Source organism: Protopterus annectens, chromosome 7.part1 (assembly GCF_019279795.1).
Source record: "Protopterus annectens isolate FY-2018-M chromosome 7.part1, PAN1.0, whole genome shotgun sequence".
Classification (NCBI taxonomy): Eukaryota; Metazoa; Chordata; order Ceratodontiformes; family Protopteridae; genus Protopterus; species Protopterus annectens.
The window spans coordinates 420,322,501-420,337,242 of NC_056740.1; the positions used below are offsets into that span (position 1 = coordinate 420,322,501).

At 44.0% G+C, this 14,742-nt stretch overlaps 1 protein-coding gene across 1 annotated transcript in view; it reads right to left on the reverse strand.

Annotated features, from left to right (window-relative positions):
• GLT8D1 (glycosyltransferase 8 domain containing 1) overlaps positions 1–14,742 on the reverse strand; it is a gene marked incomplete in the record, with an annotated part of 740,524 nt that overhangs the window by 640,443 nt on the left and 85,339 nt on the right. Inside the window, 1 exon segment of the mRNA XM_044078879.1 lies at positions 8,369–8,585. Coding sequence (XP_043934814.1) covers positions 8,369–8,585 — 217 coding nt within the window.

The window sequence follows — 14,742 nt, forward strand, 5'->3', positions numbered from 1 at the left end:
CAGTTGTGTAGATGTTCGAGTGTATTCACTGTTGCAGTCATCACACTTAGGTTAACCCTGCCAGGGTAGCCCTCGGCCGGCCCGAATACCAGAGGCTTAGTATTTCTGCGTCAGTTGCCGTCGCTTCAGGACTGACGTCAGGTCATCAAGTATTATAAAACAAGGCAGCTGACACCATTACATCAGTTTTTCTTGCCCTAACATGTTAGGAGTCCCCCCAAGTAGGAGCCAGGTTCTGGTGGAAGAACCCCACCAGTAGAAAGTAAATACCAATATGTCCCTTGTAAGGAAAGAAGAAAGGGGGATAGAGGGAGGGAAACCAGGATTGCAAAAAAGTGAATACACTTGAACATCTAACATTTATGGCAAGTGTACACAACTGTACTATGTTCTTCATGTTTCACTGTTAGTCATCACATTTGGGATAATTCCCAAAGCTGAGGAAATGGGTGGAGGCAGTCAAGGAAACTAGGGGCTGGCTAGGATGCTCTGCAAGACTGCAGAGGCAAACCCTGCCCTGGATTTGGAGAAGAGAGGCAGGTGGCAATGTTTGGTGAAAGTGTGAACAGATGTCCAGGTGGCAGCCTCCAGGATGTCCCTGGTGGGGACTCCTCTGAGGAAAGCTGCAGAGGTGGAGGCTGCTCTGGTGGAGTGAGTCCTGACCCCCTTGGGGGGAGGCTTTCCATGTTGTTTGTAGCAGAAATGGATGCAGTGTGCTATCCATTTGGAAATGGTTTGTTTGGAGACGGCTTTGTCTTCTGCCCCTGCAGCAAAGCTAACCAGCAATTGATCAGACCTTCTGAAGGATTTAGTCCTGTCTAGATAGAATCTGAGCTGTCTATGCACATAGAGAGTGCATGATCCTTTCCCCCTTGTTCTGGGGATTAGGAAATAAGGTGGGCAAATAAATAGATTGGTTGAGAGCCACACTGGACACCACCTTGGGCATGAAGGATGGGTTAGTTCTGAGGGATACCCTGTCAGCATGGAAGATGATGAAGGTTTCCACAGCCATGAGCGCTTGCAGTTCTGAGGCTCTTCTGGCTGAAGTGATGGCCTGGCCAGAAAGATAGCTGTCTTCTGGTAGAGAAATTTTAGTTCTGCAGAAGAAGCTGATTCGAAAGGGGGCAGGGTGAGATTTTGCAACACAAAGTTAAGGTCCCAAGCTGGGGTTGGTGCTCTTCTGGGTGGCCTCAAGTTGCTAGCCCCTCTTAGGAACAGTTTGATCAAAGGGTGTGAGAAAGGGGGCTGCTCAGTGGGGAAATGCGCAGAGGCATGAATTTTTATAAAGGAGAAAGAGAGGCTACTGTGTAGTAGGTCAGCTAAGTAATCCAGGAAGAGAGGGAGGGAGGGCTGTGCCGTATTGGCTCCCTTAGCCTAGATCCAGGTGCAGAACCTTTTCCATTTGTCAGCATAAGACTTTCGAGTGCTAGGGCATCTGGCTTCGCGTATAACAACTAGAATCTGTTTACGGAGGTTGGCAGATTGATCCAGGGTTAGGGAATAAGCCAAGCTGCCAAATTGAGCGTCTGCAATTGGGGATGCATGAATTCCCCTTCCCTCTGGGTCAGGAGGTTTGGAATCTGAGGAAGATGCCATGGTGGCAGTGGGGACAGGCTGCGCAGCAAGGGGTAACAGTGCTGGCGAGGCCAGTCTGGAGCTATAAGAATTGTCCTTGGTTTTTCCACCTTTATTTTGAGCAGTACCCTGGGGATGACAGGTAGTGGAGGAAAAGCTTAGACCAATAGATTGACCCAGGGGAAGGGCAGAGCATCCACTTTCCAAGCCATGCAGTGATGCTCTCTGGTACAGAATTTGCTGAGCTGATGGTTGGTGTGGGAGGCAAAGAGGTCGACCTTCGGGGTGCCCCATTTCTGTGTTATTAGAGTGAAGGTTCTTCTGTTGAGTTGCCACTTGTGTGGGTCCAGAAGATTTCTGCTTACTTGGTCTGCCAGAGAGTTGAGAGAATCTGGTAGGAATTGTGCTACCAGGTGCAGCTACATGGCAGAGGCTGTGTGCCAAAGAGTCATGGCCAGCCTGCATAGAGGGTAGGAGTCCCTCCCTACTTTTTGATATACCACATCACCATGGTGTTGTATGTTTTGATCAGGAGAGCTCCTGGGGAGATAAGGGGCTTGAAAGCTAAGGCATGCTGGACAGCCATCATCTCCTTTTGGTTGATGTGCACAGGGATTTGCTGTGGGCTCCATTGGGCCTGAATGGACCTGCCGTCCAGGTTTGCACCACAAGCACAGTCTGATGAGACTGTAGTGAGGGTCTGGGCGGCGGGGAGTGGTGGTGAGAAAAGTAGTCCCTTGTTGTGGGAGCATGTTGTTGCCCACCAAAGAAAATCTTTTCTGAGGCAAGGAATTATAGGTATAAGAGTCTCCAGGTCTTGAGAGTGTTGACACCAAAGGCTTTTGAGGTACCACTGAAGTTTCTTCATATCCAGTCTGGCATACGGAATGAGTAGTATGCAAGATGCCATGAACCCCAGAGCTTGCAGGATCTTCCTTGCAGATAACTGCGGTCTGGTGGCTAGTTGAGAGAAGCAGGCTGTCAGGAAAATTAGTTTTTCTGATGTAAGGAATGCCATCTAGGATGCTGTGTCCAGGCTTCCTCCCAGGAAGATAATCCTTTGCGTGGGCACCTGTTTGGATTTCTTTTCATTGATTGTGTACCCTAGGGAGGTTAGTAGGGTCTTTACAAAGGCCAGGAGGTGCTTGAGCAGCTTTTTTTGGCTGTCTGCATGAATAAGGCAGTCATCTAAGTATGGGTAAATCTGAATATTCCTTTGTCTGCAAAAGGCAATGGTCAAGCCAGACATTTTGTGAAAACTCTGGGAGCAGTAGATAAGCCAAAGGGAAGCACACAGAACTGAAAATGTTGAGATCCTGCCCTGAAACGGAGATATTTCCTGCACGAGTCCCTGAGAGGAATGTGGAGGTAGGCCTTTTTTAGATCTAGGGTGGCTAACCAAGCGTCCTTGGAGAGCATGGGTAGCAGCTGCTGGAGGGTGAGCATTTTGAATTTTGGGATCACCAGGAAGGTGTTTAGAATGGATAGATCAAGGATGGGGCGCCAGGTGCCCTCTTTTCTGGGCACCAGAAAAAGTCTGGAGTAGAAACCTTGGCCCATCTGTTCTGCAGGAACGTGCTCTACTGCCTTCATAGAAAGGAGGGAAAGGATTTGCTTTTGAGCCTCTGCCCACTGGTTTGGAGGTAGATCTGGGAACCCTTCTGGGGTTGGAAGGGTGTGGAAGGAAAATCTGTATCCCTGAGACACTATACTGAGAATCCAGTGGTTGTGGAAAGAAAATTTGTATCCCTGAGGCACTATATTGAGAACCCAGTGGTCACTGGTAATGGTGGCCCACATGCTTGCGTGAAAGGAGAGTTTTCCTCCTAGGGGTAAGTGAAGGTGGGCAGAGGGAGGGGGTGGGGGAGGTGAGTCATTGTGAGTTTTTACCATAAGAAGGTGGCTTAGAACTCCCTGGTTTTGAAGTGGTGGTAGTCCAGTTCCCCTGGGCTGGACTGGCTTAGTGGGAGCAGGAAAGGACCAGTGCTTGGTGGGACAATGCCTGCTGAACCTGGGTGGCTGGACCTGTAAAAAATCCTTAACTGTCTGCATAGATTTTGCTTTTTCTTCCATCTTTTCTAAGACCTCTTTTGCCTTAGTGCCAAATAAGTTGTCTTTGTGCAAGGAGGCATCCAACAATTTAGATTTGACATTGTCTGGCAGGAGTTGTTCCTTAAGCCATGCATGCGTTCCAATGACAGATCCAGTGACTGCTGCCCTGCAAGAAGCTTCTAGGGCATCAAAACCACAGTAGAAGGTGCGTTTAGTTACTTGACTTCCAGAATGCATTAACTCTAGATTCTGCACAAGCAGAAAAGGAAAACATTTTTTGTTTGAGGAGTTCCAGGGTATGTTGCTGAAATTTTAGCATATGGAACTGACAATTTAGTGCCCAGATAGCAAGAGGAGATGAGGTGTATACTTTTTTACGCCATCTGTCTACTGCTTGGGAATCCCTATCTAAGGGGGTGGGATTCTTAGCAGAGGTTGCTTTAATCCCTTTAGGCCCTTGAGAAATTACCTCAGGGTCAGCAGCAGGATTTTTAACAAGAAATTTTGCGAGTCAGGGACTCTATAGTACCTGTCTGGTTTTCTGGGTTCAGGAGGGAGGGTGTCAGGAGTCAAGCTAGAGTCCAGGAAAACATCCTCCACAACATCCAGGACTAGGGGGGATGGCCAAGGGTCTGTGCTGTGGAAGATCAAAAAATTCCCCAAGTCGCTTTTTAGACAGAGGGTAGTCTTGACTCTCCCACTGGAAATGCTCCCTTAAGGTATGAAGGGTTTCCCCAAAGGAAAAATCCTCTGGGGGAGAGGCTGAAGGGATGGAATCTTCTGAATCAGAATCCTCATAAGTAGAGAGGGGTTCCATGTCTTCATATTCAGATGCATCAGAGTCGTCTGACTCTTGCTCAGACAAAACTACAGGGGACAGATCTCTTTTCCTTTTGGAAGCGGTAGCTTGGCTTCCCCTGATCAGCATAAGGTCTTCCACCATTTTAAGCATTTGAGACGAAGACAAGGAAGCAGGTGCCTGAGATTCGGTAGTTGGTTTCTTGGGTGTGGTTCGTACCCTGGGTCTAAGAAACTCTGTCGTTTTTGAAAGAGTGGAAGTCTCAAAAGAAGACGTGTGTGTCGAGAATCGGTAGTGCGAAGGACTTCCTCAGAAGCCGGTGCCTGCTCAGCTCTGGACCCATCCCAAGGTAGAGACAACTGCAAGATCCTTAATCGAAGAAGAGTTTTGCAGCATACTGGACTCCGAAAGGGTCGCTGGAGCAGCCTGCGAATCTACAGAAGCAGGCATCAAGGGCTGCAAAAGCGCCTCACTGAAGACCAGAGAACAGATGACTAGCTTAACAGAAGCGTCGGTAGGTTTGGACCTGTGTAGTCTGTCTTTGTCTTTATCTTCACGTTTTTTTTTCAAAAGATCTGCTGCCAGATGGCTTACCGAAGCCATATCAGAATTCGAGAACTGTAAGCGAAAATATCTAGCTACAATAAGGGCCCGACGATGGATAGTTCTGGCGTTGAACAAAGCACAAAAGCAACAGCGAGGGACGTCGTGGTCTGGGCCTAAGCAAGTGACGTAGTGAGAATGAAAGTCTTGGTGTGGTATTTGCTTTCCACAGGCAAGACAATTGTTAACTTTTTCTGACATCGGTTAGAGCAAGTAAAAAGGATCCCCAATGGGGTACTTAGCTTTAGAAGACTTTAGCTTCAATTCGGATGACGAAAATTAGGTAGCGGCCGACCAGCACACGTGCGGACTGCTTCGGGCTACTCTGCAAGAAAGACTGATGTAATGGCGTTGGCTGGCTTACTTTGTACTACTGACAACCTGACGTCAGTCCTGAAGCGACAACAACTGATGCAAAAATACTAAGCATTTGGCATTCGGGCCGGCCGAGGGCTACACTTGCAGAGATCACCCAAATGTGATGACTGCAAGAGTGAAACTCAAAGAACATCTGGAAAACTAGAAGCTCTTGCTTTTGGATATGGATAGCAAGATACAAGCAGTGAAAATGTTTTTACTCCCTTTAGTTTTATGCACAGGTCAGGCATACTTTATTAATTATTGTCTACAGCTTCTTCTCTAGTTGAGAGTGGAAAGATTTTATCTGGGAAGGGAAAAGGACAAGTTGATCCTTCTAGTGTAACAAGGTGGTTTAAGATTACTTGACTTGAAGGAAAAGCTACACAGTTAAGTTACATAACACAAGCAGAAAGCTATAATTCAAAAGTGGAAAGGGATGAGGATGAAACAGTGCAGAAAGAGAGTGAGATTTTGGATGCAGATCCTTAAGGAGAATAACAGCAGCCAATTGTAATATTATATTTGTAAAGTAGCATAAAGAATTCTAAGAAGTAAGCCAACATGAGAATGGAGAAAGAAGATTTTGCCCATGAGAATGACTACAATTAGAGCTGCAGAGAATAGGCAAGAGGAGGCTGGAAATGACTGGGGAAAACTGGCAAAGGAACTTGGTTATTAACAAATATCTAGAGAGGGAATGTAACAAAATGAGAAACGTCCAAGAAAACATCTAGACTGCAGGCTAGATACTGCCTTCCCTACCAGAGATTGACAACAGAGTATAAGCAAAGAGAAAGGGATAGGCAAATCTCAAGTGAAAGACCTGCTCTGGTAGAGTTTTTAGTTCAACCTACAACAAAAGCTGAAAGCAGACTCCAAATAATTTTTCTTCAGGCAGATGACAAATGTTGGAGGTGTGATGGGGAAAGAAAGATGCAACTGGGAGCACATGTTTTGGGGGAGTAATGAGTTGGCAGACTTTAAAATCATCCCTACAGAGTACTCTGTCAAAAATACTGGATGAGCAAATGGGTGTAACTAAGAAAATGATTCTTTTGAACTGGGACACAGGATCTGAATTGCCTAGAGACATATCAAGGCCTTGTTAAGTTTAATTCTGGTGGCTGCCAAAAAAAAAAAACAATTACTAGAAAACAGAAATGAAAGTCTAAATCGATTGTAGCTCAAGTATTTAATATTGTAACAGAGATAAAGAAGTGGAAATGGGATCTTTAAGAAAGGGTTGGAGCAAATTACATAAAACTAAATATATACTCTGTAAACAATATATGCAAAATAATGTTCTGGTGGAAGAGTGAGGTATGAAGGAAGGAAGGAAGGAAGGAAAGAACTGAGCAATTTATGTAATGTTAGCCTAATTACAATTGTACAAAAAAACATATGTGATGCATAATGTATGTAACTGGGAACGTGTTAATACATTTTTATGTAAATATAGGTTTGCCTGTATCTTAAGTGATAACTTAATAAAGATGTTAAAAATAAGAATTATTTGAAAAGATATTTATTAGAATTGCTACTTTAATAATATTTAATATTCAGCTTACTGGAAAGTACTATTTGCAAAATTTTTTTCTGGTTGTGATGCTAATGGATTGCTTTTCTTGCTTTGAGGTTTCTTAAATACTGCTCACAAATAAAGTTTTCTTTAAAAAAAGGACCAAGGGTAATTTGTGATAGCCTGCTTCTAGATAGCATATGTATCCAAATTACGCACATGCCTTTCACTTAATCATTGTTTAAATGACGTACTAGTGGTCTCGCAACACGAGTGCAGCTATGACTGAAGTTTGAGAAGTGTTATACTGTCAAACACAAGAAAATGAATCAAAAGGGGATCTAAGATAATTTGTTAGCTTATTATCTAGGAAGGATGTCCCTGGTCATCTAACCCACCACTCTGAAGGTGCCTCTTAATGCATCACTCACATTAAGATTTATCCACAAATACAATCTTTTAATTAATTTGCAAGCAGTCATCCATGAAGGTTGCTGCTAGTAAATCACACAAGGCAACACATTCTGTAACAAAATAGTTAGACAACCATTGAAATATAAATATTACATACTAAGTGATAGTGTTGGGGGGAATTTATAAAGGTTATCAAAGTGTACACTATGCCTATTCACTCAGAAAGATTACTCTGTGTACCCAGTGTACACTTTGGGATAACCTTTATGAATCCAGCCATTATTTATTTTTCATTTAATTGGTTAAATGAACTAGTCTGTAGACCCTTTTCATCCACAACCAAGGCCAAACTGACAGAAACAATATAAACACAAAGGAATAAAAGCCAACATTTATTAAATATTTAATATAAGGTAACTATGTAACATCCTGTATCAACGTGCTAAAACAACTTCCCAGGAAGCATAAGTTATGTGAAAAATGTTAGGTTGGAAGATGTTAGTCTGTGCCCTTAATTATGGAGAACAGCATGGAAACCATTAAACTACTGCATTAGACACCAAGTAAGAGTTATACACAAAAGAGGAAAAGTAAACCATTAATCATTATAATCATTAATTCCAGTCCAACAACAGTTTTTCTTCTAAATTAAATTGTTTGCAAGAATGACCAAGCTCTGTTTTGTGTCCGACACTCTACAGATTAAGGCTTGAAAGAAGAGCAAATTCCTGCTTCTGTGTTTCTGTTCTAAAGTACATTTATAGTTCAAGGAATAGAGGTTGACCTCATTAGAAAATGCACGAAGTTCAGCTGTGCATATGTGGCATTTCTGATGCAGACCTTAAAAATCTGCTAGCTTCACCAAAGTAAGTGAGCACAAGACACTGAGGTTAATCCATGACAACAGACTTCTAAGCATTCACACCTTTACTTATACAGAACACCCCCAACTGGACTACCCTGCAATTCAGTAAAGCAAGGAACATTAACAACATAAGAATGTCAACAAACGAGAGAAAAAAAAAAAAACAAACAGAACTTACCTCAAATGATCTACTGTATCATTTAGTGAGACAATGTAGAATACAACATTTGAATTGGTGTTCTTGACAATACTGTTGACAGCTGCTATTAAACCGCCGAGTCGCTCATCTACAGCTGTTATAACTATTGGTACCTCCTCATCAGTCCTCTCCTCTAAAATTTCTGGAGGGGCTTCCGCGATGAAATCTATTGGATGGCTCCCTACAAGACCTAAATCTGGGGAAAAAAAGCGTATACATTATTACTACATTCAGCCAATTTTTTTTCCCTTTTAACAACTAACACCTAACAAAGTCTCCTAAGCATCATTTGTCATCCTAAGGTTCTGAAACCCTACCTCAAGACATTACTAGGTGACAGACTGAACTCACAGAGATAACCGACAATTGCTCAACCAGCAATGAAAGCACAAAGTACGGCTGTGTAAGTAAACTTACCACAACAGTTGATGTTTGAATTATCAATGCTGTTCTGCTTTTGAGTCATCTTAAAAGTACTCAATTGTATTTATTACTGCTTGGTGTAACTCATTCTAAGCCTTTTAGTTTAAGCACCTGGGCTTCAGATTAGTTTTATATTAAGGTTTGTGGTCTGCACTGTAGTGGCAGAACAGGTAGCTTACATCCTTCTAAGTTGGGAACTGCTGATTGAGGGCTCATTGTCTGTTATTCTAAAAGTGTATTAATTCTGGTTTAAGCACCTGAGCTTGAGGCCAGTTATTTTACATTAAGAGGGTTCGTGTTCTGCACTCTTGTGGGAGGAGAGGCTGGACTCTGTCCTTCTGAGCTGGGAATTTCTGGTTAAAGGCTTATAGTGCCTGCACACTTGAACTGCTTCTTACTGAAATTGGTACACCTTGTTTGCTGTAGCATAGACTAGATCCAGGCCTGCTGAATCTAGCTTTATTTGTATAACTTGAACACTAATCCAGGCATTCTTTAAAGTATTCAGTTGTATTTATTACTGCTGGTAGTAACTTGATTAAAGTGTAGCTATCATTTCTAAGTCTTTTGGATTAAGCACTTGGGCTTCAGACCAGTTTTACATTAGGAAGGTTTGTGGCCTGCACTGTGATGGCAGGACAGGTAGCTTACATCCTTCTAAGTTGGGAACTGCTGATTGAGAGTTCAGTGTCTGTTATTCTAAAAGTGTATTCGTTCTGGTTTAAGCACTTGGGCTTCAGGCCAGTTATTTTACGTTAAGGATTGCGGTCTGCACTCTTGTGGGAGGAGAGGCTGGACTCTGCCCTTCTGAGCAGGGAATTTCTGGTTAAAGGCTTATAGTACCTGCATATTCTAACTGTTTCTTACTGAAATTGGTAGATCTTGTTTGCTGTAGCATAGACTAGATCCAGGCCTGCTGAATCTAGCTTTGTTTGTATGCTTGTTGTTTATTTCCCTGAAACGCTAATTCCACCTAAAACACGGCCTTTTAGCACTTCTGTGGATCCCTAGTGATATCTGCATTGCTTACTATACTTATTTTCTTGTTTCACTTGAAAGAAAGTTACTGTTTGTCGTTTTTGCATTTAAGTTACCTGTAACACATTGCATTTAAGTTACCTGGCACTTGCTCACTAAAGCAATTATATAAGTCAGCTCTAAAAAATTAAAAGCAGTACACCCTCACAAACTCCTCTTGGGTACCTTGTTCCCCATTGGCCCTTTTTTTCAATTATAAAGGAATTCCCAATACTATTCTAGCATGTCCAAAGGTCAGTTGTCAATCTCCTCTCCGGTCCAGCTGGTGAATCTGGGAATCTTGAGGCAATGTTACAACTGCCTCATGTACACAGACAACCCTCTCCTCCTCCCAACAAATTCCAACACATGTGAGAGATGCAACCATATAGCCAAACTGGAGGCTAAGCTCTCTCAATTCAGTACTGGCGTAACCAGTCAGGAGGAGAAGGAAACCACACTCACTACAATTCCAGTCTCACATAGACCTACCACGACAACAAACCAAACACATAAACACACAAAAACATACTCGGAGGCTCTAAATAAAAATCTGCCTAAGCAGCAGAGACCGCCAAAGCAGACACCCAAGCAACCGCTATCCCAAAACAAAACACGTGCAACACATAGCTCACAAAGCCAGTGTGCCGAACAGTCACAGCCCTTAAGGCTAAACACACCTGATACACTTGTAATAGGTGACTATCGTCAGGCACACTGACGTCCCGCTCACCAGGCTGAACAAGGAGAAGGTCACGGTGAGCTGCCTGTCGGGCGCTAGGATCCGCCACATAACACAAGCACTCAGGTCACTCTAAGGCAAGTACAAATATGATTCTGTCATTGTCCATGCTGGTGTGAATGACCTGAGACGTACCTCCCTGGACTACATGAAAAGAGACAGAGGAGCTCTCTGAGCATGTAGCCCAGGTCGGTATGACCCTGACCTTGAGTAGCATCTTACCCTCACCAAGAATGATGCCACAATATGAAGACAAGATGATCAATTTCAACAATTGGCTTAAGTGTTGGTGTCATTCAAAGGGGATCCAATGCCTGTCAGCCTGGGATGACATGCTCGACAAGCCACGATGCTTCGCTAGGGACGGCTTGCACCTGTCACCCCTGGGCTTTCGGATATTTGCAAAGGCTCTTGCTACCCCATAGTGCCTTTTTTAGGCAAGGCTCAAAAGACAAACCCACCTCCATAGGTATCACAAGGGATAAGAAACTAAGAGTAATGCTACTCAACGCCAGAAGTCTAAACCTAAAGATGCACGCACTCGAAACTCTCCTTAGCATGGAGAACATAAATATCTGTGCAGTAACAGAAACCTGGTTCAAGGCTCCCGAGAGCACCCCAGCACTACCAGGTTATACCTCATACCATGCTTTTCGGCCCCAAAACTTGGACCGAACCACAAAAGGAGGGGGAGTATCAATATTCGTCAAAGATACCCACAACTCCAGGTTGGTGGCACAGCACGAAGCATCAGAGACTATCCATGTGCAACTAACTGTGGGTAAAACTGCCTTCCAGTTTATAGCCTGCTACAGACCACCCTCCCAAACACAGGAACCCCACTCGGCCTTCCTGAAAATACTGGAAAATATGAAGGTCTCTCCAAACACCATTATATTGGGCGACTTCAACTAACCAAACATAGACTGGGAGCATTACTCTAGCTCCAACACCCTAGCCCAAAGGTTCCTAGAATTTATAAACTCAAATGCTATGGAACAACTTGTTACCAATCCCACAAGAGGGGAAAACATACTGGACCTGATCATCACCAACATGGGGACACTATGCTCCAGACCAGAAGTGTATCCCTCACTGGTAAGATCAGACCATAAACTAATCTCACTGGATATTCACATCCCGACCCCACCCCCTGCCCAGAAAACCACAGTGAAAAACTTCTCTAAAGCAAATTTCACATGCCTCAAAACCGAGGCGAAATCCTTCAAAGCCCCCGGGCCTGTGGAAAATACGGCCCAGACCGCAGATTCCTTTATAAACGCATTCTATGAACACCTTCAGGAATGCATGGATCACACAATCCCAAATAAAACCAAGACCCAATCCCCCAAAGGCAGACGTCCTGTCTGGTGGACCCCAGCCATAAACAAACTATAGAAGGAGGAAGCTACTACATGATAGAGCAAAATCCCAAAAAGGGAAGGCATCTCTGATCAGTATTAGCAAAAAACTATGGGCACTCATAAAATCGTCTAAGGCCAGCTTCGAGAGAAAAATTGCACAGGACACTAAAGGATAATCACAAGGCTTTCTTTAGTTATGTTAGGAACCTGGGTGGGAATTCCCAGATATGCTCAGAATTAGTCCAAAATGACAAAAAATACACCGAGCCCACAGACATTGCCAACATCCTAGCTGACAGGTTCAGTGCAAACCCCCCTCCTCACCAAAAGGGCAAATATCTATCCCAACAGAGTGCTGCCCCCCTGACATCTCAGATGCTCAGGTAAGAGCAGCCCTCTCTAAAGCAAAAAACACAGCATCAATGGGACCAGATGGTGTCCCGGGCTGCGTCCTACATGAACTCCAAGAAAAGCTAAACCCAAACATAAAACTACTGTTCAATCTTAGCCTTACTACAGGATATGTACCCAAAGAGTGGCGTACAGCAACAGTGGTCCCTCTCCACAAAGGTGGTGCCTCAACGGATCCTGGAAAGTATCGCCCCATAAGCCTGACTAGCTTGGTCTGCAAAGTTATGGAAAGGATCATCATGGACCTCATAAATAAAGATATTGGGGACCTACAGACACTGGATCCTACCCAATTTGGCTTTGTTATGGGCAGATCCTGCCTCTTAAACCTGGTTGATTTCTTTGAAACAGTCGCCAAGGCCATTGACGAGGGGAAGGTGGTCCACACAGCCTACCTGGACCTCGCAAAAGCCTTCAATACAATACCCCACTCGGGCATTATAGATAAGCTCACCAGCTTAAATATAAACCCCTATGTCACTAGATGGGTTACAAACTGGCTCAAGGACAGAACCCACATGGTTAGAATTGCTGGAGCCATGTCAGACTCCAAACCAGTTACAAGTGGCGTCCCACAAGGCTCAGTCCTGGGACCTCTCTTGTTCGGTATATATTTCTCGGCGGTACAAGCCAACACAGAAGGACTGTGGCTGACCAAGTTCGCAGATGACTGCAAACTGGGCGCCATAATCAACTCTCCAGTCGACACAATCATCCTCCAAACGGGCCTCATAGAAACAGACAACTGGTGCCAGAGCCATGGCCTCAAGCTAAACGCCAAAAAGTGTATAGTCATCCCCTTTGGCAAAAACAAAGTGCCCACAAATTACCACATAGGTGGTAATCCATTAAGTACAGAAGATGTCATTAGGGACCTGGGGACCCAAGTTGATAGCAATCTCTCATTTGACAACCATGTGGCCAAAGTGGTTAGAAAAACATTTTATATAGCCCACCTAATCATGAAGAGATTCACATCTAGATCAGGGGAGGTCATCGTGCCTCTTTACTCATCCCTCATCAAGCCCATAATTGAGTACAATGCCCCTTTTGGGATGTACCTTACCAGACACCTGCAGCAACTGGAAAGACCCCAAAAGTACCTCACCAAGAGGATTAAAGGGCTCAAACAGATGCCATATGCTGCCCGGTTAAAGAAACTCCAGCTCTACTCAGTGGCATACCACCTGCTCAGAGGCGATCTGTGCCTGACGTATAAAGCCATGTCCAACCCGAATTAATGGACATGCTGCACCTCAGAAAATCCAAATCCCATCGAGCTACGTGCTCGAGAGACTTGAACCTCAGCACTGAAATAAATAGGACATGCTGGAGGGACAGATTCATAACCCAGAGGCTCCCTTCACTCTGGAATAAAATCCCAGTCCAGGTTAGGCAGAGTCCCACATTGACTCTCTTCAAGAGGAATCTTGATGAGTGGATGGGAGATCGTAGGTTTACCCCGGCTATCACTTCTGTGTCACTGTTAGACAGAGGCACAGTATACTAACCTTAAAAAAAGGCATAGCAAAATTAATTTAAAATGGGTGGCGAAAGCCAAACACACTCTGGCTAGGCTTATAAATGCCTTGGGGCAGATAGCCTAGTATGAACCTATGAACCTACAGTAGCCTTGTCATGGATATAAAATCCATCCCTCTTCCAAAGCTTCAGGGCACCTTTCATGCACCCAAACTGTCAGGTAACTCAAGCTGAGCTAACTAAAAGACAATTTTGGGCACTATGCCCCTCCGAGCTTTCCTGCCAACAGAGAGAGAGAGAGAGAGAGAGAGAGAGAAAGAGAACAAATGACCACACACTGGCATGAAACAAAAAACACAAGGGGGATGGAAGGAGGGAGCAGCTTCTGCAACAGTGATTATTCGAACATCTACTAATATAAAAGTTTAGTTACACAACTGTACTATGTTCATCACATTGATCACTGTTGCAGTTGCCTTAGCTATATGGGTACATTACCCTAGCTTGCCACATTTGAGAGGTGGAAGAAGAGTCCATGAGCCCCTGGAAAACTGTCAAAGCAAAGCTTGAGCTGGACCTAGAAAAGGAATCGGCTTATAGTGTTTTGTAAAAGTATGTACAAAGGACCAAGTAGCAGCTTCTAGAATACTTCTAGAGTCCAACTGTTTCCAAAAAGCCATAGATGAAGCCAAGGCCCAAGTAGAGAGGGCCTTGACCTGGCCTGGAATGGATTTCTTATGTTGAGTAGAACAAAAGTTAACAGCATTCGATAACCATTTGGAAATATAGTCTGTTTTAACACAGGTTGTCCCTTCTTATCTTCCTAAAATATTAACTGGTTATGAAGATCTGAAAGGATTTAGTTTGTCAAGACAATACCAGAGTGATCTGTGGACATCCAAGGTATGCAGTAT